This window comes from Haemaphysalis longicornis, unplaced genomic scaffold (assembly GCF_048455015.1).
Source record: "Haemaphysalis longicornis isolate Haplotype H1 unplaced genomic scaffold, Haemaphysalis longicornis Haplotype H1 scaffold_10, whole genome shotgun sequence".
Lineage (NCBI taxonomy): Eukaryota > Metazoa > Arthropoda > Arachnida > Ixodida > Ixodidae > Haemaphysalis > Haemaphysalis longicornis.
Window position 1 is genome coordinate 73,728,535 of NW_027526204.1, and position 23,024 is coordinate 73,751,558.

At 45.3% G+C, this 23,024-nt stretch overlaps 1 protein-coding gene across 25 annotated transcripts in view; it reads left to right on the forward strand.

Annotated features, from left to right (window-relative positions):
- Positions 1-23,024, forward strand: part of LOC144158761 (cell adhesion molecule Dscam1-like) — a 172,348-nt gene that overhangs the window by 128,655 nt on the left and 20,669 nt on the right. For 23 of the 25 annotated variants that reach the window (XM_077689884.1, XM_077689897.1, XM_077689899.1 and 20 more), the window contains 9 exons: positions 5,500-5,619; positions 6,775-6,942; positions 7,516-7,660; positions 8,617-8,765; positions 10,660-10,782; positions 13,784-13,948; positions 14,295-14,365; positions 15,257-15,479; positions 19,842-19,940. In XM_077689884.1, coding sequence (XP_077546010.1) covers positions 5,500-5,619; positions 6,775-6,942; positions 7,516-7,660; positions 8,617-8,765; positions 10,660-10,782; positions 13,784-13,948; positions 14,295-14,365; positions 15,257-15,479; positions 19,842-19,940 — 1,263 coding nt within the window. Of the gene's footprint in view, positions 1-49; positions 338-989; positions 1,143-2,148; positions 2,434-5,499; positions 5,620-6,774; positions 6,943-7,515; positions 7,661-8,616; positions 8,766-10,659; positions 10,783-13,783; positions 13,949-14,294; positions 14,366-15,256; positions 15,480-19,841; positions 19,941-23,024 lie in introns of those variants that run through there. The other 2 variants (XM_077689891.1, XM_077689886.1) reach the window with 2 other exon arrangements.

Consider the following 23,024-nt stretch of genomic DNA (forward strand, 5'->3'; position numbering starts at 1 on the left):
TTACTTACTTTTAACGAAGTTATTTTAACCCAGTCATTTCTCGTTCCAGGAAAGCCTCCTAAGTTACAACACTTCAACTTCCCCAAAGAACTACAAATTAACAAGAAAGTTGTTGTCCACTGCACTGCCTTGGAAGGTGACGAACCCTTCAAGTTCGCCTGGTACAAGGGCGGCCTGCCGGTGGTAACCAGCCACAAGGTTAACGTGCGAGCCTTGTCCGAGAGCGTTACCTCGCTCACGATTTTGGAACTGGCAGCCGAGGACATTGGAAACTACACCTGCGAGGCCGTCAACAACGTCGGTGTGGACCGCGTATCGGCCGAGCTGCTCGTAAAAGGTACGAGTAAAATATGCCACCGTTAGCTGGGACATCAGAGTCACGCGGGGAAAGTGGCATATATACTTTATTCATTTCTCTTGCAGTCGCACTGCATTCCTTTAAGGAATGTATTACTGATTTCTCTGTTTTCCCTGTGCGCCAGTCAATTCGCAGACATCGTCCGTAGTTGAATAAGAATGATAGGAATGAACTGATGCGGAAAACTTGCGTTCAGTGCAAACTATTTAACGGCGACCTGCCACAGTGCAAAATCCTTAAACCCATAGCAGTGTAAAAGTATCTTTTGTCAGCGGCTGTACTGCACTAATCCTAGACATTACTGCATGCACGGGCGCGCTGAAACAAACGCCAAGTTTCGAACGATTGGTAGCGTGGTATTCGTCAAAAGAGTCTTTCTTGATTCTGTGTTCTGTACATCGTCACATTAAATGCCTGTGCTGACACTGTTGTATTTTCTCACTTCAATCACTGGTCAGCACCTATTGATAATTACATATTTCCGCCAGTAACATTACACTTCTTCCTGTGGCTTTTAAATTTTTCCACTTCCGTCGTTCCTTCTTCCTTCGCCCACCAAGTGGCGCTAGGCGTTCACGAGACGCCGACGGAACGCGCAACGAACATCCGGGACGTCTCTCCGTTTCCACGTTACCGCGAACCTCTAAACACAGTCACTCGATTCGGATCGTGGCTGGTGATCTTCAGTATCTGTTTTGAACTCCGGATTCTGGCGCTGCCGTCATAATGTTTCTCCGCGCACTTCTACTTGTTTTCTCCCTTATACCGCCTCTTCGAGCCGCTGGTGAGTGGATTCACTCTTACATTTGACGCCAAATACACCAGAGTAGCATTCCTAGGAGACCTTGCATATGCACGTTTGAATGAGCTGATCCTTGCGTGTGTAATCAGGGACAAATGAAATAAGAACACAAAAATATGAACCATAACACGCAAAATAAGGGAAATAAAATAATGGCTGGCTTAGGGGTATATTTGGAAAGACACATTTTTAATCTTTGTTACTGCGATAAATTAACGCGACAATTCCACTTGCACGGAAAGAAATCGCGCGATTTCTGTGCTCTGGTTCATATTTTCGCGTCCGCATTTCACTAGTCCATGACTGTACATTGGAAATGCAGGTGCACGCCTACGCATTTTTTTCAAGGAGTCACAAATGAATTTTTTGCACTAACTCTTCATTCTAGCTGCATTGTATAGCTTAACGTACGTAATCGTTTATTTCGCTACATTGGCGTATTTTTAGAGCCCTCTTTTATTCGTAATTGTCGAAACACAAAGCGTTGTGCGCGCTCGGAGGTGGTTTCACGGGCCACCACGGCGACGTAACAATGGTTTGCAGTGCTGTTTAACGCAGTGCCTAATAACCGAAAAGTTTAATTTGCGCCAACTTCATAGTATATATTGGTATTCTATTTGTTCACAAATGAGTTCATGCGTGTTAAACACGGTCGCAGTCCGTTAGGTCTCGCTCTGCTGACCGGCCATTATGCCGTCATAGCACGTAAGCACTTCGGAAAGGAGGGGGTGAACGCATTTTTTTAGTGAAAATTGTAAGAATGAAAGGTTTAAGAACATCACCTAAGCATTTCAAACTGTACTGTGGTTAGAGAATCGGACAGTTTTAAAAAATTTACTTCGGTGTCCCTTTACAAGGAATGAGTAATGCACTCAGTAGCCTTCATTTAACGCAAATATAGCGATTGTCAGGAACACATATGCCGCAGAAGTCTAGTTATTCCAGATGTGCCACAAAGCATTCATGCAGTCCACGCTACTCTTTCCAGACGCGCCGCTACTCCAAAAGTTTCAGTTCAAAGACGGCCTCGTCGTCGGCGACCAGACCGCGGTCGTGTGCGCCGTCATTGGCGGTGACCGACCGCTCACACTGCGTTGGCTGAAGGACGGACGCATCGCTGCGAACACGGAGGGGCGTAGCGTCGAGATGCTCAGTGAAGGCGTGTCCACACTGAGGCTACATTCCGTCTCGGCTTCCGACGTCGGCAACTACACTTGCCAGGCCGAGAACGCGGCGGGAACAACCGCAGTGACAGCACCCCTCTTGATTCAAGGTACCCAGCGAAGTCTGCAATGCGCTTAAGATCACGGACCATGGTAGCGGTGGCCAAAACTACCCGCTGCGCCATCTGGTTGCGCGGCGCCTGCTGTGCCAGGAAACGCTCTGGTGATGCTGGTACAAATACTCGATCCCAAACACCACACCACGGGTGGCAACAATTTCTTAACAATTTCTCCGTATGTGCAAACATATGTTCGAACTTTCAGTTGCGCTTGATGTGCCTGCCCTGTGTCAAAAGAGATCAGGACCACGAACTTACTTACTTACTTACTGTCGAGACCGCACAGCGCAGGCGCAGCCTGTCAGTACAGCGCAGCCCCGCCACTATCGCTCGCTCTTTCGCGATTGCGTCACGCTCCGATAAATTGGCGCCAGGGGAACCAACCCCGCTGACCTTTTCAGGCGGCTGGTCAACACACCCGTGGGAACGGAATGCTCGCATAATAGGCGATAACGCTGTTCCACGGGCACAGTTGGCGCGCGAATGCTTATTTTGTGCTTATAGCTTTTTTTTTTTTACTTTCCACCATACGCTGAAGTGCACGAAAATTGGTTTCAGAGATAGGGCGGTGCACGGCAGTAAACTTAAGTTCGTGGCTGTACATCAGTCATGTGTGAGGCAGAACCTTGGCAGATATATAAGGGCCAGATGATTGAGTTCTCAGCAGTAACGCCGTTATAAAGCTGCTGAATCCTACGTACGCGAAATCCAGGAAGGTAAAGTAGAAGTGTTTTCGCACTAAAAACTGGCTGGTGATGATGACGATGGTCATTAATGATTTATAATATAGACCCGCGATTTATAATATAGACTTTTGGGGCAGACACCGCCGTTATGCCTGCTTATCTCCTATGCTGACTCAAAATAGCTCGTCCGCTAGTCTCGGGTGCCGCCAGTGTTCTAAGGACTACACGGAGCCGTGTGAGGGGAGCAGGCGTTTCTGTGATCACCACTCCCTGCCCGCCCTTTCTTAGCTTTGGACCAAAAAAATGTTATCACCACTTACCCCACCACCCTGTATTTCGTGGACCTAAGGTGAAACCATAGCGATTGTGCCACCAAACTGCTGGCAGCGGAGCAACAGAAGCGAACGCAGGAACACGCAGCCCAACGTTAGGCCTAGCGTTGGGGTTTGAGGTCTAACGTCGTCAATCCGCACCCCAAGTTAGGCGGTGCTTGGGAGGTCATTAGGCTTAACGTTACGGCTGCCAAACGTTAGGCCGTAACATTGGCCTAACAAAATCGAATGACTGAATGTCTTAGTCACAAAAGCAGAGAAAAGGAAAAGAAACAAAGGCAAAAGATGATGATGATGCTTTTATGCCTATATCTCACGTCACACAAGCCTACATATCTTACACAAAAAGAAGCTGACCCAACTGATGCTTAATGGTCATTTGCTCAAGATTAATATTTTAATTGCAGTTTTCCTTGATAAAAGCGTGTATGAAAAAGGCTTTTCAATCTTCACTTTTTCCAATTGCCAATGGATATAAGAGCAAATACTGAAGTTCGTAACTGAAAAAAACAAAGAACATTTAAAAAACGAAATAATTCAATTTTTTCTCTGTCATGAGTAGTAAAAGAAGCGGCCCTAATTTTTTTTCTCATCCAGCTGTTATGTGATGTTCGTTGCACTACAACATTTATACGTGGTGTTAAGTGCGTCCTCTGCAAATGAAACATTAAGGCTGAGATATAGTGCAATTGTCAATATCAAGCATTCTCCGCATCTCAAATACTCTTCCTTCCTGTCATTTCGGCATGTCAAATTTTCCAATTTTGATACATTCGTCACATGTCATTTCGATGGGTTAAATTAGCCAATTTTGATATATCGTCATGAAACTGCACGTTAGGTACATTTTCAGCTCAAGCGACACCTCACAGGTACGTGGTCATTTTGTAGCGCCAACTTTTTTCAATTACGTACACATGTTATGCCAACACCTTACGAACTTGTTCTCTCTTCTTTTTTTTCAGATGCACACCATGGTAAACTTGGCAAGCAATGGACAAACGCGAACACGAGCTTGAGTTCAACATTAATTTAATGACTTCTTTCCAGATTCATTAGGTTGTGTTTCTCAACGAACCTAAGTCCTCCTTTTCTCAAAACAAGAAGTGGTTCTTGTATATAAGTTCAAAGAGCGACTAACTGTGGATTTACTGTTTCAGAGCGCTGCATCTCCAACTTTCCACTTAATCATGCCAATTACAAAGTATAGTCTGCACATGTGCAGACTATATTTTGTCATATACCAAATTTGACTATATACCAAAACACAGTTAATTTTGTCCTTTTCATCGCTCTGTAGGGCTTCAATTCACATTGGTCAGTGAGGCTATCATTAATGTTCCCTTTAAAGGCAGGAGAACAGAAATCACCAGTCTGTAACGTACTGTTACACATTAAGTGCAATGGTATCTTACAAGAACTTTTGCGAACAATGCTTAAATGAAACTATATAATTGCACTTAAACGTTAGCTCATATTAGGGTATTGTTCCAACCCTAAAACATGACTGCCCGTACACTTGTGAGGAAGTGAATGAAGTTCTAGTAGGAACTGTACACCATTGTCATAAATGGTGCTTTCAGCATGAACACTGACATGATTATGAAGCCTATATTTCGCACCTGTACAGTTTTCTTCCTTTGGTTTTTCCGTAGAAAACCAAAGTCGCGAGGCAAAAAATTAAGATAGTTTTTACGCATCTTATAGCAACCAGGCGTACCACATTTCCTTGCACTTAGGGTGCATGCACAATATCTCTTCGCATCTGGGCTCACGCTTCATGCTCCTCACACCACAAAGGTGGCATTGTATATATGTGGCAGCAAATAGGTGTAATGAGGTGTATAAGCAATAGGCTAGAGCCTTATTCCCTCATACAAGACAAGGTTCATTCCGGTCACTAGAAAAGATATCACATTTTATGCGACATCGCCACCCAAGGCACCAGACGTCCTACGCCGAATCTGCAAACCATTAGTCGGCTTGGTTTCTTCTTACTGCACAATGCCTCTAACACTTCTGTTTTCTTTTTTCTCCAGCTGCTCCAGTCTGGCTGTCAGAACCCAAGGACACGGACGCCATCCAAGGGCGAGACCTGGTACTGGCTTGCAACGCAGCAGGCTTCCCCAAGCCACGCTTCACATGGAAGATGCAGATCGGTGAGAAGCCCTTGACGCATTCAGCTCAGAATTCGCACGCTAACGGCTGCATGTAGCTTTGTATGTACGCTGCATGAACTTGCGTTGCGTGCTTTTTGTTAGCTTGAAGTGCATGCAAACTCCCGCCAGTGTTCTGCGATAGTATGTACATTCAGCAACTCTAGAAGAATGAGACGGCATTAAGCATCCTTGTGTCAGAGGGAAAGAGGATGCATGGCCCATTCTGTGGTTTCTGTAAGAAACCCGATGAGCTGCCATGTTCTACGGGATATTAGATCCCATTTTGATCTTCCACAGCCTTCTCTAAAGCAGCCACGAACTTTGACGAATCTCCAGCATGCTATTGACCTCATTTCACCACAAATCAGTCTCTTCCAGGTTTGACTAGGTTGCATAAACAATCTCCACAATACCCGGGTTCTTAATTAAGTTGATGTCACGGGTTATGGGCTTGCCCGAGATTCTCCACAATGTACAATCTTTTAAGCAACGTGCCCTCTGGAGGATTTATGTTTGAAACGTTTGAAGATTTCATGTTCCCTCCAAACTCCAAGGCAGCTTAACAAAAGGCTACGCAGCTACACCACAGGATGTTCAAGCGGCACACTTGTTCCTTTCATCATAAGCTTACGACAACGAAACTTATTAGTACTAGAATGTAGGCACACGTATTTCTGAAACCCTCACTAACACTTTAGTTCCACATGCTTGTAGATGACACCACTTTCAAGACGTCATGGCGAACAAGACACGTTGTAAGGGTACCAACACAAGCACTTGTCTTGGTTTCCCTTTTTTGTGTTCCAGCTGTTCTGAAACGAGCAACCAGCATCTACAAGTTTCTTTACAAGCCTTCATCTTAAAGCAATCCAAGAACTAGTCACTGCACAGACTTTTAGTACACACTTTCATGCTAGTTACTTGACGTGACAACCACAGAAACGATTAGAAATGTGGTCAAGGTGAGCTGGAAAGCCTGTCTAGTTAAGCATCTGAACACCCTTTTTTATAAGTTGAGATTGAATGTATGGCTCTACTGCCACTCTTTTTCCCATTTGGAATCATAAGTATTCTCACCAAAGGACCTCCTGTTGCTGAAACCATTAGGAGCGTTGTTACGTACTATTGGCATGGCCTCCATTTCTTAACTCTTAGGTTCCAGGGACTTCGTACCCCTCCATCCTGTGGGCCGCAGGAAGATCTACGACAACGGGACGCTGGTGATCGAGAACGTGGAGTCGGATGACGAAGGCCTCTACCAGTGTGACGTCAGCAATGGCGTTGCCCCACCCCTGTCTAAAACCATCAAGGTATCTGTTCATGGTAAGAAAACCCTGAACAGCGCATTTACCTCCTACAGTACATAATGCCTTGCTTTACATTACTGAAAAATCTTGCCTGCTTACCTAAAGGACTTTACAAAATCTGTTCATGAGCATAAAAAGATTGCTTCTCCTCTCACGCAAGCATTCTATGCAAATGAGACGACTTACTCCTAAACATTTTATCACAATAAAACCATCAGCACAGCACTACTGATTGTACATTAGCAACAAAAACGCCTGGCTTTTAAAACAGTGGCCTTAACAGGGTGGTGATGTCTAGGCATCACTGTTCAGAAAACAGTACACAGGAAAAGTACTTCTGCTTGCATTTCCCATTCCACACTTAATGAGTTCTTCACTCATAAACTATGTTTTGCTGTCGGTAGATTGTGCACAGCATACTTGTAACATAAGCAGTGATGCATTACAATGTTTTTCGCTGGGTTTAAGGAAGAGTGTCCTCAAACCTCCTCATTAAAATACCTGAATAGTTTTTCATTGATTTTCAATATGAAGATTCTGGACACATGAGAAGACATTCACGGTCTAATGCTAGCCTTCGATTATGCAGTACCTCCTCGCATTAGCAAGTCCTCATCAGACGTGTCGGTGAAGCGCGGGGACATCGCCAAGATTGCCTGCGAAGCCAGCGGCCAACACCCGTTGGTGGTCACGTGGGAGAAAGATAACACACTGCTTCTGCCATCTGTTGACAGGTATGAACAACAAAACCAATTAGGTAAGAGTTAAAGGACTCGATAAATAAGGGAATAATAAAACCACGAAGCCTGATTGCAGAAAAAGCTACTAACACGTGTCTTTGAGCTGCATGCCTTCTCTAAATTTGCACTCCAACTAAGGTCTTCACACAGTGGTCAGAAATGAACCTGATGGTCAAGAAAATTACATGAAATTCACATGGGCGTCTAGGATATACGAAGCCCAAAAGCTAACTCTGCTGTAATGTCTGCGAAATGTCTCTAACCAGTTTTATCATCTATATGCTTTCATGGGGCGGGCAATGTTTTAGCATTACGGACTGACACTTGCATGTGATTTTGGCAGCCTAAACTAAGCTGGGAGGGTCATTGCAATGGACCCAAGTTACATCAATCCCACAATTCCTGCTGCGATAACAAATAATTGAGGTCTGTCATTCTTTCAGTGTTTTCACTCTTACAGGAACCACTAATTGCAGTCATGTATCTCCAATATCAGTTTTCTATAGTGAGGGTAAAACTACAAAATTGTTTCCGACTGTGAGCTCTGCGTCATTTATTATTTCAAAGGAGCAAAGTGAGTGAACGTTGCATAAATTGCTTGCAACATGCTGCAGTAGCAGATTTCATTAAAAAGATATCACATCGAGTGAGAGCAAAGACTTTAGTAATCAAGTACTGCATACAGTGTACAGCAGTAACAGATTTTGCTATTAGGATATCACATCCAGCACCCACAGAAAATTAAAATCCTGGTCTTGCGTGTCGATTCTTTTTAAATAGTCAAAATTACAATGCAAGGTGAGTGGGTGCAAGAGCAGATGGAAAGTAATGTTACAATCAATACCAGCATAGAAAATGAATAAATGTAAAAGGAACATGTTCAAGGAGGATTTTGAGCATGTGTTATGATTTGTTTTATGACCTGTTTTATGATTTAATTCGTATCGCAGGTACGAGACGCACGAGGAAATGAGTGCCACAGGTGTGACGTCGGTGTTGGTGATCCACAACAGCATCCGCAAGGACGCCACAGCCTACGTCTGTGTGGCCAAGAATGACTACGGACAGACCAAGCACACTTTCCAGCTCACCGTCCTTGGTAAACCTCAAGTCCGGCATTACTATGCCTTGCCACATGTTGAAACTCAGAAAAAGTGAAGCAAGTACCACAGGCACTAGCTCAGGTGTTCGCTTAATTGCCCTGGTCTCATTGCTGGCTCCCCTGCTCCGCATAGTGTTACGGCCACAGGCCTGTGTGATATGCAGCCAACAACTGCCAGCTGTAGACTTTTAACTGGGGTTTTCTTCACTCAGTGACACAAGAACCTTTAAGCATGGTGCAATTTGCATGCACCCAGCCACAAACTGTGGTAATATTTGAGCCGTAGTTAGTCCTTCCGCAATCAGAAGCACTTGTTTTTGATGGAAGGACATATTTCACTATATGAGCTTCCTTACCATGTGGATGAACAACAAATTAATGTCATCAGCTGGAAAACAAAGTGCGCATGCCACTCTTCTGCAATGCCACATGAAGACCTTATACTCTGCTTAAAAGGACACTAAAGTTAGTTATTAACATTGTCTAAACAGGTCATGAAGTAAATGTCAAAAATGTGTAGGCCTCGTCCTGGAAGTGATTGAATGACCCATTGAGCAAAGGAGCCATTGTCAGCATTGTCCAGTTACTCCATCAGATTCATAACTCTCACTGGCTGCAATGCGTTCATAGTATGTGCATAAGAAAAAAAACAAGTGCATCCTTTGGCTGCAAATGTGGGTATGTATGGCTTAATGTTCCCATCGAGTCTGACGCAAAATTTGGCTGCGAACACTACACAAATAAAAGGAGCGTGGCATATAGCGGGACACTCAACTACATGGGTATGTGTCAGTCTGGCGCTAGGCTTAACGCTACAGTAATGAGGCACAACGCTACCAACCAGTACCCGCAGCCTGACGTACGACTCTGGCAATGCTTGGTACTTTGTTAGGCTTACGCTAAGCATGAAAATAGGCCTAACAAGGGCAACCGGCCTGGGATCTTAAACAGCAGAGTCAAGGGAAAAGGATCATGATGACGAACAAACATGTGACTTCAGCACAAGCAGCTTGAAGCTCCGTGCTACCGCTGCTTCACCCAGTAGCATGGCAGTAACCAGCAAGCCAATACCATATGAACCAAAAGTCCCTGAAGCTACAGAGTTTACAGTGGTCACTATTATGTTATCCAAAATCGTTTTCTTACCACCTTGTGCTGCCTCACTTGCAACGAGTCAGTTAGTCTTCTATAATTAAAATCACGCCTACCACTACCCAGTGACTGTGAAATTGAACGACTAAACTTGCTCATCTCTTGTATCAAATTTTCCAGCACTTTCAGAAGCAAAACTTTAGCTCCAAGACCCCCCTCCCCCACCCCATACTTAAAATGATGGGGCTCAAGAAAATCATGCATGCCATTAAATTCAACGTTTTCCCCATTGAATGATGCATCGAACCCAGTATTCTTTTGCATGCTTGTCAAGAGTTGTCCAGGAACCTTGCAGAAGAGAGTAATGGCAGCTCACTCAAGAATAATCATTAATGCTACAATGGCAAAAGTATACTTTCATGACGCATAAAACAGCCAGAAAGCATAGCCAATGTGTGCAGAATTGTACCATCCAGCTTTCTTCCCGTTTAACAGTGGCATGCAAAAAATGTATAAACTGTGAACATATAAAGCACACCGCCCTTTCTCGTGCAAACATGTTACAAAGATTCAAGTCTGGAGTTACTCAAGCACCTAAACAGTCCCATTGAGGGTATGGCGCCCTAGTGATTACGTACTGTAAATACTACTGCAATTGGTTCCCTATGCGTGATGCAGATATGTACTGGGAATTATTATTCAGCAGTTTATTTTACGCAACACCAACTTGTCACCTCACCAATACCCGTTAATCTAGCACTTCCTCCTAATCTGCTGCTACCACTTAATTTCCTTTCAGAGCCACCGGAGAGCCCAACAGACGTGGTGGTGACAGAACGCCGCAGCCGTTACGTGTCCGTGAAATGGTCCCCTCCCAAGAGACCTGTGAACCGCTATGTCTTCCGCTACTGGAGGAAGTCATGTGAGTGGTGAACAGCTGCAATGGCAGCCTCCTGTAGGAGGTACACAGGGGGTAGGGTCATCGTGGCTACCTGGCTCCAGGCAGACCCTCACGCGAAATGTGAGCTGTCATGACCCTCCAGTCCCTCTAGTTGGGGTAACAACCACAGTCGCTACATAACTCTTTCTGGTAGAGAGTGCCCAGCGATTCGTCCTGGTACAGGTGGACAGCCAGAAGGGATGGTGTACTGTCATGCGGGAAATACTGTTGACTGTTGACTAGGTACAAATGTTAGCTCCGCAAGCACAACCTTAAAACAGCCACGTTTCAGCCATTGATGCGCACTGTGAACGTCTTTTTAGGCTTGATTGATGATCAGAAAAGCACGTGTATAAAAGGCTGCAGAAAGCCGCTGGCACTGTCCATGCAAGGACGTAGACAGGAAGGACATGAAGTTCTGGTGCTAAATAACATTTACTTGAGCGAACTTGTACTCAGCAACAAATTACAAGAAGGCTGAAGAGGCAGTAAAATAAAATCATGTCCATAGTCGATCGTCGATTAATCGAATGTTGCTTGCATTTGAAATTTTTTTGAAAAGCATTCAATCAAAACGAGAACATTGTCAGTCGAACAAGTGCCTACGTTAGTAACAAACAGGCTACACTCTCTATATCAAAAGAAATGACGGGGTGCAGCCTAGTACCAAAAGAAACAAACCGGTGTTCCGCTTTCACTATGAGGTAAGATAACCTTGCATGGCTGGCAAGGAGTTACAAACAAAATAATTCACGGAGGATGGCTCACAGCATTATTTTGGGAAGAAAGGCAGCTTGGAATGATGATGGAATGATGCTTGATCTGTAAGGTAGAACAGGCGACTGCAACCATTGGGAGCACTCGCTATCACTTAGAGTCCCTCAATGCTTTTCTTGTCTAGCTTCATGACATCGCTCAGCCAATTTCCCAAAATGCATGCGGTGCAGTGCGGATGCTGCCATGACGGGGAGCACCGGTTGGTGTGTGAAGGCCCTTGTATGATCAGTGGTGCTAACAGAGTGAGGCAAATAAGCTCACTGTAAAACTTTTGAAACTAAGACGTCAAAGCGGCAGATGTCTTGCTGCAGGTCTGGCATCTCTGCAGATATGTTTGTAGCATCATTTGGGGTAAATGCAATGGAAGAATAAGGGTCAGGGGCACCACTGGGCAGAGGGCACTGGAACTTGGCTAGTGATGCATAACTTCCATATCCTTGCCTGCAGGCTGCACTAAGCATGCAATAAGTCTGATAACATTGCCACAACCATTTGTAGTTTTCATCGAGAGTAGAAAGAGGCCCTGCAAAGCATCAGCATGTGGTGTAGAAACTGGTACGTGTTGAAAGCCCCACACTAGAGAGGAAGTTTTGTAGCCACTTGCTCTAAAGGCATGGTATGCTCTACTACAGCTCTTTAGTGCATCACTGGTAGGTCAAAATGGATATCAGAAACCTTATGAGCCAAATCAAGGGGTGGGGCAAACTGAACCTTGGTATGTTATGCTACAAAGTCGGAAGTTGTCTCCAACCTGGAGAAATGCAGTGTCCCAGTTTTGCTCCCAGAAAAGTGTAAGGGGAACAAAGGAGCTTGTCAGGCACACCATTGCTTAACGAATTCACCTGTACATCACCTCTGAAGGGAGCAAGTAAGGCACATATGAGGCCCCTCCCCTTTTTCCCCGAAATATTTCTTTACAAGGCACTCCTAACAAAGCCTATTCCAGTGTCACTGAATTGAAACTGGCTTTTTGATAGCACACATGCCATGTCTCATCACATCTCATTCGTCCTGGCCAACCAAGCATTCTCATGACCCTCATGAGAACACCTGTAAGGCCCCTGCACAGTTACTTTATTTTAGTGTGCAAGCACTACAAGGGTCGACCACAAGAAATCTGTGCTAGTACTTGAAGCTTTGATCCCTGCAGCCATGCCAGGAGCATGAATGATAGTAAAGCATTAACACCAAGCGTGGCAGAACGAGTGTTAGTACAGCAGAGAAGAAAGAGGACATGATTTCAGCATGCAACCTGCACGTGAGGTAAAGTGCAACAGGGATCTAGTGCATAATTCAAGTCAAGGGGTTTTGTTGTGAGTATTTGACCAGCCTTCGTAATCAACAACGGTGCAAGATAAAAGACATTTTCCCACAAGGGGAAAGGGTGACAGGTGCAAAAAGAAGCAGCCTGAGACACACATTTTAAAGAGTGAGCAAGATCCATTTGGGCCTGATTAGCGATGCAAATGACCCATATAGGTTGCTTATGTACACTAAATAAATCGACAACAGATCGTCCCATAATTATTTGTAATGTGAAGGGTGGGAGAGGATGACATGTCTCGTGGCAGCTTACAACAATATCCACGAAAGTTACTTGTTTCAAGGATCAGTTGTCCCGACAAACCCAAATATCGCATAGGCACATTGCAAATGGTACATCAAAAGATCAAGTTATTTCTATATGCTAACTAATGAGACACTCAGGCACCCGCTGGGCCCCAAGTTTCAAGAATGGCAAAGGGTAGGGCACTGCCAGCCCAGCATCAGCCCACGAAAACGTCACTTATACGGCTTCTCCCACCTAACTTGCAAGCACTGGGCTCAGACTGGTTTGGCAATGGTGCATGTGGGACATTTCTCAGCACATCCACTGGGAGAACCATGATACCATTTCAGAAGTTACTCAAAGCATACGTTTTGAAAATATGCTGCAGTGTTACATGACGAAAGTTAAAGAACCTGTGTTTGGAGAGAACATTAAAAAACCTTGTCTAAATTATAGCATAGCCTCTACCTTTTTGGTAGCAACTTGTTCCGGTAATGTGCCCAAGCATTAACTTTGCAGTTACCACCCATTTCGTCATAATCGTAAAGCAAAATTTTCAAATGAGGCTTTACAAACGATTTTCAAACAGGACCGTTCCACGCACCACCTATGAGGCAGGTCTGTTCGCTCGTAATTCTTGTTCTAATGCTGACGCAGCTCGCGGTAGCGTGCTCCAGGAGCAGGAAGTGGACGGCATGCGGACCTCACTCATGGTGACCAACCTACACCCGGGAACGGAGTACCTGGCCCTGGTTTTGGCAGAGAACTCAGTCGGATTCGGAGACCCATCGGAAACAGTCACCTTCACAACAGCAGCCGAAGGTATGAAAAAGGCTGAGCTTACTTTTGAACAGAAGCTACATGCAAAACGAGATGCCACAGGAGCCGTATTTTGCAAGTGACATGCAAGTCGGTGCTTCCAACAGGCTGGGAAGTACAGAACCAGGGAATTTTCGCTCGAGTGTGAAACTGTAGCAGAGCTCCACTACTCACAAAAAGCACTAGCACAGAAAAGTTGTGTAGAAGCATGTGATACGGTTAATGCATAAAGAGAACTCTATGTTTCAAACACGGAAAGGTTTAGGACACTTCCTACAGCCTATAGGTTCTTAGCTCTGTTGCATTCACCCACTTCTAACACAAAGTGTTTTGCCGTCAACGCTTTCAGAACCCAGTGCACCACCGATGAATATCCAGTGCGAGGCATTGGACACCCGAAACATCAAGGTCTCCTGGGAGGTGAGCGCACCTGTCACGTGCCAACTAAGCTGTGAACTTAAACTGAAGAATATCATGGTGGATTTACTTACGCATGCAGGCAAGGACCTACTCCACCTGGATAAACCACAAATGTCTAAATTTCAGCGGCCCACACCCAATGCGATCTGCCAACAAGTTGTGTTGAAAACAATGCACATGCTATACAGAGCACAAGCCACGAGTATGCATCGCTCAGGGCACCAGTTGCAAGTGACAGCAAGTGGTGCAAAATCACTTCAAGAACGATCCCATGCTTTCACTTGCACACGGTGTCCTGACCGATTCATACTGAATATTTGCACTTCGCAAGTAGCATTTACACTTCCAAAATACCGAGCTGACAAGACAGCTTTCTTGGCACTTTGCGGCTGTCATAGTCCAAAAGTAATGGTGGCAGAGCTTGTTGCTTGCTGACTGACTTCTCTACTCTAGTTAACTGAATTCACAAGTCCAAAATTTTCTGGCTTGCCTTCACTTGCACGGACCAGTCTAGAATGGCATAAGCTGTAAAATGGTGCATAAATTTATACTTTTCACCCAAGCGTGAATGTGCTTAAGTGTGGATCATGTTAATACCTGTGCTAACTGGCTGTTTTGGAACTTCCTTCAGACATCAGGAACATCATATTTTATTATTTGCATATATTACATGAAGTTTCATAAGTGCCTATTTGGCTGTTAATTTCAGAAAGGATAAAAGAAATAATAATTACATAATATCGCAAACAGCATATAGTTTCCTGGTGTGGTTTTAAGCTCTGTTTCTTTCGTTTGAGCATTATAGGTTGTAAAGTTATTCAAGCAAAATAACTGTGTGGCGCACACTAACCCTGCTGCTGCTTGCCTCCACTTTATGCACAAACCACACAGCCACCGCCAGCTGACCAGCTCAATGGCGAACTGAAGGGCTACTATATTGGCCACAAGATGGACGGCACGCCATTCGTGCATGACACGGTGAATCGGGACAAGGACCATCGGACGTTCCGGGGCCTGCAGGCAGCCTCCACCTACCGCTTCATGCTCAAGGCCTTCAACGAGGTCGGCTCGGGACCAGCCTCTGAAGAAGTGGCCTGCACCACACTCAATGGAGGTATTGTGCGCGATACTATATACGCCCATGCTGTACTTGTTCCCGTAAAGATGTTCTTCACAGTGCAACGCCACAGTGATGCAATATGTTCATAAGAACTCCCATCAAAATAGCGTCTACTGCAAAACTAGACATTCTCGGTGCCAGATGCATGCAATTTTGGTTGTTACAGCTGCAGCGACCCTACCATTTAGAAAACATGAGGTAGGTTGGTACTGCAAAAGGAAGCTATTAAAATGCCATTATCCACTGTGAAAAGACATTGCAGAGAAATTTTGGGGCACATGGGGCCTGTGGTGTCTGACTTGACTTGTTGAGCAATGTCATGAAGATTTTCCAGTGCTGCTAGCATTTTCAAGGTAACAGAAACTTGCCTAATGAATTCAAACGCCTGGACTGGAACAAACAAAAAGCTTTGCACACAACATGTAATGCAATTGGCCTAAGCCGTTTTGTAGCAGCTTTTGAAGTAGAAAAATGGATTTTGTTGCAACCAAAAGGGGCATTTGGAGCTGGAGTACAGGGTTTTGGAGCAGTGAGAAGTGTGTTCCTTGGAGCAGTAACATGGTCTTTAACATAAGCAGTAAAATGGTCTTTTAACATAGAAATACATCCTTCAGCACTGGTAGTTCAAGACCTCTGGTAAGCTTTTCCTAAAAAGGTTTGTTTTTCTGGTATGCTTTTCCTCGCACATTTCGTTAAAGGAGTACTGAAACAAAATTTCAAAGCTGACATTTCTATGTAAAATGCTTCCTTTGTATATGGAGATATCTCCCAGCAAGTTTTAACAGTAACCATTTAGTATACCACGTTTTGATCCTATTTTAACCTTTGTGCACACGAAGAAGATCAGAACACATACCCTTTCACAATCGGCATCAGCATGATGCCATGTGCTCCTCCTACACCAAACTGCCGACGTGAAGACCCCGTGACGTGGCCAACGTGCTGGCTGTGGTTGGAACGCACTGCTCAGGTGTGTGTTCAGGCACGTCTGAGCAGCGCGACGTCAGTTTCAAAACCCGTGCTCAGGCACAAGTTTTAGGACTGACGCCATGTTGCCCAGGCGCATGGAGATGGTGGAGACCACGCCACGGCCGGTCTGGGCACGTCGCGTGTCTACACCAGCAAGGGTGCGATGAAAACAGTGATGTCACGAGTGCCGTGCTGTCATGGCGGCCGCCTCAGTGTTCCTTTTGTGGAAACCGAAACTGACACGAATAAACGAGGCTGTAAATAATTATTTACACTGCTACCAACCGTCTGATGTGCCATTCTATGGTTAGTAGGCTGGTAGGCACCGATAACCGTGGAAAAAACTTAACACAAAAATTTCGTCAGTATTCCTCTAAAATGATTGAGCCCACACGAACAGCAGGATGTGTTTTCTGAAGCAAATAAAACACTTCGCAAAATAGTGTGTCGTGCAAGCATAACCTGTGCAGTCCCTACTCGGATCATTAATTAGCCACACCTTTTTATATGCTGCTAAATGTAAATGGCATGCTCCAGTTTCCAAACCCCTAAAAACAGGCTAAGCTGTTATATAATTTTTGTTTAAAAAAGGCAACTGCACGGTACAACATCAAGCAAAAAAGTTGCAGTCATTTCACTAAGGTCAGTAAGTGGTAGCGCATGAGCAGGGTGAGCCCACCTGGTTATTGTTTGCCATCTTGTTTCCTTTCGTCTTTATTTTGTGCTCGATGCCCTGGGCATTGCCTAGCAACGTTTTTTTGGGGGGGAAATTCTTGTGCTGTGACCTTGATTGACAGGTTTCACATTGATAGAATGACTGACAAAATTTTGCCAGTTGTTGGCACCTAGTGCTTTGTGTTAGAAATAAATTTCGATTCACGTAATTTATAAAAGGACATTTAAACTTTCACAAACTTTTTCCTCTTGACTAGAAAAATACTCTATGGTTCAGCTTTGCTTCTACAAACTGAAGGCAAAGTTTGATACACATTCAGTGGAATTACTTAAATTAAAGTGCACTGTTTGGTGAAGCGATCGCATCACTGCCGTAGAGATGTGAAAGCATTATAATCCAGCAGGCTAAGTGTTTTTGAGTAATGTTTCTACAAGCGTTAAATTGTTCCTGCTTGTACTGCTTTGCCATCATCTTCCGTGGCACCGAGAAAAGTGGCCACAGCAACGGCACAAAGAGGGTCGATGCACACACGAGCATCCTGGCACACTGGTGTGTGAGGCAGCGGAAAGAGTGGAAAGCCAGGCTGGAAAAGCTGCCACCGCTGGCCTGAGCAGCTTGACCAAAAGACAGTCATTAAAACATGTCATGCGAGCATAGAATAGGGAAAAAAATTACACCATCTTCCCACGTGGGAACCCTGAGGAGATGCAAAGCTGTGCAAACTCCAGATGCTTTGCATCTCCTCAGGGTTCCCACGTGGGAAGATGGTGTAATTTTTTTGCTTTTCGCCTCCATCAGAAAAGCGGCCGCCGCAGCCGGGAATCGAACCTGCGACTTCGTGCTCAGCAGCGCAACGCCTTAGCCACTGAGCCACTGCGGCGGGTCACTGCCAGAATCGTTGGCGTCCATTTAAGCTCATCGGACGGCACAGACCGAAGCAGCAACTGAAGGGAGTGGCGCGGACCTGGTTTATCTGAAGTGGCGAGGAGGAGGAGGGGAGAGGAGGAGCAGCACGCACAGCTGTTGGGGAGAGGAGAGAGTGACGTTATCACAGCTGGCGTGGAGAGGGTGAGAGGAGGAGCAGCACACACAGGTGGCGTGTAGAGGAGGAGGGGAGGGAGTGACGTTATCATAGCTGGCGTGGAGAGGTGAGGTGCGGACGGACGCCAGAAGGACAATGGACATAGCCCCAAGCAAGAGATGCTTTGCATCTAAAAAACAGTAGTACAGCAAAGGAATGGATAAGTGATTTGTTGTACCTATGCAGTGGGGTAAATTCTCCCACATACTGAAGTAACGCCATTTAAATACGCTTGGTGAGAATAGAACATGGAGAATGAATGATATTACAGTAAAAAAAATCGAGGAAACATGATTTGCTGTGCCTGCACAGTGGGGGTGTGCCCTCTCGCACTACCGCATCCAGCCCGGGACATGACTGGGTCGGCGGTGGAATCGGTTCTCAAGCAAAGTTTGTACTGGCCAACTTGAACCGTTGGTGGTGACGTACATCGAAACGCCTTGCAGCAAAGCCACTTTATCTTTATGCTCTAGTGATGACAATGATGGTAATGTCCTTGAAGTATTCTGCATGTACTGGGGGCATTGGCCAGGGATAAAGTGTTGCCTATGCCCTTGTTGGAGCTTATAGCACTCCTGCGTGATATCGCTCGCATCACGCCACATCACAGTTGCGGTCACTCACTCTCATGAGGCACTTCACATTCGAGCACGGCATGGGTAGGCTGTGCATGATGCACTTCACGGAAGAGCGGGCAGCCATTGAATGTAAGCGTTCTCAATAATCGCAGAAGAATGATGTACAATAATGTATACCAAACATTTGCGATTGGGTAAAACTCAGCGAAATGAAAGGGTTTTGTTTTGGTCAATTGATGGTTTTGTGCTTTCATTTTGGTCATTGCCTTTTGATTCTGGCAGAAGTGTTTTCGTTTTGCGGTCATTGCATTTCAATTTGCACCAATTTCGTTTTCAAAGAGGTCAAGCTTCGGAGGGAACGGGTTATAATTTTTCTCCTTGGTTGTGTTTGTTGTGTTACATCTTCAAAGATGAACGTTGTCAACTCGCTCGACCTTACAAGAGCCAGCCTAATTAGGTTGTGACATATCATGAATTCCGCAGTTTTGGCAGCTTGAAACAAGTCAGTTTTGTATCCCACAACACCACAGAACGCACTTTGAGCACAGGCTTGGCCCACATGCGCACAGGCTTGGCCCACATGCGCACTTTGACAGTGTTGTTATGGTGACATGGATGAAACAGCTACTTGCCGGTTTGAACAAGAATGGCCTGCTCCTTGACGAGAAGGCTAATCATGTCGCCTGTTCTTAATGACACGTCAAATTTTCAGCAAAACCGTGCTATGTCAGCTCCACATTACACTATAGAGAACCTACATCACTAAGGCCTGGATACACTTGAAAGACAAATGTCAAAATGACAAAATGACCAATCTAGCTTTGCTCCTGAAACACTAGGTGCTTTCATAGCCTATTTTAGTATGATGTTCCGTTATTTCACCAGTATCGCAGTATTCCGCACTTGAAGCAATGCCTTCCAGCTCCTCACACCTGAAAAACTCCTATCCAACTTGGTGGAGATCCTATCCACCAAAGGCGCAATCGGTTTTGACGTCACAAGTTGAGTACTCTTAACAGTGCTCCTAACATGTGTTTACTTTTATTTTTCAGACCCACCATCGGTGCCTAACGTCAAAGTCACGGGCATCACATCTTCCTCTGTCAGCCTGCACTGGAACAGCCCCTCATCCGTCGCTTCACCTGTCGTTCGTAAGTGCACGTAACCTTCCTTCCCAGATGTCTTCAAAAATACACAAGATTATTACACTTTGATAGAAGACATATATCAATTGTAAAATATGTTTTTGTGGAAGAAGAATACAATGGTGTTTTAAATACAGTCTAAGGCGAACTTCCAGCTCAGTCAAACGGTGTTAGCTTCAACCAAGCATTATGGCACTCATTTAGCCTGTGGACCTATTACAAAAGATCACGTGTCCTGTAGAAGATAACTACGTTGGTAAATTTAACATATGGTGAAGGGAAGCCGCCACAAACTTTGGATCAGCCTCATTCTAGATTACTGTTATTTCAACATTATTTTTACGTCTCGGTACGCCTTCTTGTCCTGATCAAAGTTGATGCACGGTTTCAAAATTTCTGCTCTATTTACACCAAATTAGCATTTTCTTTCTTGCACACTGCTCTGAAAGTCGGTGCGAGTGCTGTATGTTGTGTAATTCTTTATTACATATAGTGTAATTATCTAGTGCCCTAGTACCCTACATCTAGTGCCCTCCTTTTACTGTTTGGAATAGTCGCAACCCCCAAGCTGCCATGACTGGTGATCAGCTGCTTTTCCTTTTCAAGGCACATTTAATAGGCCAACCTTAATTTCTCCACCTTCTGACTTCTGCCGCAACGATTGAGATCTATACTTATGATTGTGCATACGTGAACCAGCACACTACGTCTGCTATGGATTTTGTTTCTGAGCAGCTTGTTGCAAATTCAGTGCATTGGCTGGTCATCCCTGCATGATTGCCCCTTTGGCTTCAAGCATGCTTGCACTCATACTGCGTGACTATGTGCTGCACTGCAGGCACTGTCTTTGGCACTTGCATTGAGTCCACACTCAAGCAAAGCACCCTTCTGGCCACTTGTCTATGCTGCTTCAGTTAACTGGTACCAGCTCTAGCATCCACTTACAACAAACACCGAGAATTCTGGAAACCCACAACAAGCAGTCACGACAGTAGCCTTTGTCATTTTTCCATCATCACATACCGTATTTACTCGCGTAATCCTCGCACTCGCGTAATCCTCGCACCCCTAATGTGAGCCATCAAAACTTGGATTTTTTGGTTCCTCGCATAATCCTCGCACCCCCAACTTTGCAGCGGCGAAAGTTGCCTGGTCGCGAAACCCGCATGGTGCACGCGCTCTCCAATGCGCGCCCTCCCCCGCCGCCTCTCCGTTCGGCGGAGAGGCGCCCTAACAACCTGCATGGCTACTCCCTAACAGGCGCCCTAACACGCTACTCACACTGTCCTTGAGCCGGTTTTGCGCATGTTTCGCATGCGCACAACTAGACGGTGTTCGCGCAGCCCGCTGTCGTGTCGTCGTGTCGCCGTCGTGGTCCCGCCGTTGAGCGGCAGCAGTTAGTGGTGGATAGCTCGCTGCCGTTTTGAGAACTTTTTGATCTAATTGTTTTGTGCTTAGCGCCGCTTCGCCATGGGTAGGAACGCCAGCTACACTGCCGCTTTCAAATTGAAAGCGAAAGAGTACGCGATCGAACACGGCAGCCGTGTCGCAGGCAGGCACTTCGGCGTCACTGACTTCAACGTGCGTTACTGAAGCAGGGCACGCACATACGACGACGAGATAGGGCGCGCGCCAGAAAGCAAAGGCGGCAATTTCATGATCGCTGATCGACGGGAGACTGTTTACGTTATAAATAATAAAATAAAAAGAAATAGCTGCTGTTGGCAACACTGAGCTTACATATACAAAAAACGACCGCTACATTTAGCGGGACTGGCATAAGGCAAATTGGCAACACTGTGCACCGGATTTTTTTTTTCCCGCATAATTCTCGCACCCCTAACTTTGCATTGACTTTTCCGAAAAAAAAGTGCGAGGATTATGCGAGTAAATACGGTATTCATGGTTTTAATCCATGTACGAAGTGGACGTATCATACGCACATTTATGACAAACTTCTCCAGTAATCATACCCATTTGGACGAGCTGTCTCAGGAAACTACATGCACACAGCATGACTGGCAGAATGCTCAGTGACACCCTCATGATATACTGGGAGGGCCGGAGGGGAACGCTTTAGACAGTACTCACTGTCAGTTATAAACCCATTGGCTGGCTTAATTTCAGAGCGCAGCTCTTAAGCACCCACTCCTGTGGTTTTGCAGCGTACCTTGCCATCATTCCTCGTCGTAACTGAGCTAACAGGGACACCAAAGGGAGAGCGAGGAGGAATGGAGAGGGAGAGAATATAGCGAAAGTGTGAGTAGAAAGCAGTACACAGAGGGTGCCGTGCGGGACATGCTCTGCGGCAGTGATCTGCTACGAGATAACGTCAAACCGAGTGCGAACAGTGGTCCTTGATGATATCGCTGCGCCATTTAGGAAGGTGGACAGTAATCAAAATAACCAAAGGCACGTTTTGCAATAAGTGGCAGCCTCAGTCGACATAGTACTCACTTTTTTTTTAGATGCCTACCCAAAATACGTCATTGCTGGCGTCACAAAACATACAATTCAGTGGGAGAATTGAAATTTCAGCTGAAATTGTTTAATTTCTCAGTGAATAAAGCATTGCTTGCTGCTGGAAAAGCGCTGTGGATACTATAAAACACCAATTTTTTTTTACTAAAACAAACTCTTCATGGCCTCGGGTGGAACAGGGTACATGGGTTTGGAAGCTGTACTGGGAGCAGGCAAAATTGCATTTTGTAGCAGTCTTGGAGCAGCCAGAAAAGCCTTTTGGAGCAGGTTTGGAGCAGCCAGAAAGGCCGTTTGGCAGGGGACTGGCACAGGCTGCTGTTCCAACCCTCTGCTAATTAAGTTTAATTTATTTATCTACTATACTAGGCGTTGCGCTGTGCACTAGGGGCTATTCCGAACCAAGAACTCAGTTCTTGTACCTTATCTGGATTTTTACAATATGCGGAATTATCTGCCTTTGGCCTCAGCAAGTGCACCACGTTATCAAAATTCAAAGGTCGCATTATCGCCATTCAAAGACCTCACATGCCGAGTAGAAGAGGATCCGAGAACAGGCCTTGCTTTGTGTCTGGTAGGCGGCAGTGCTAACTGAACTCACGGCGACATTCC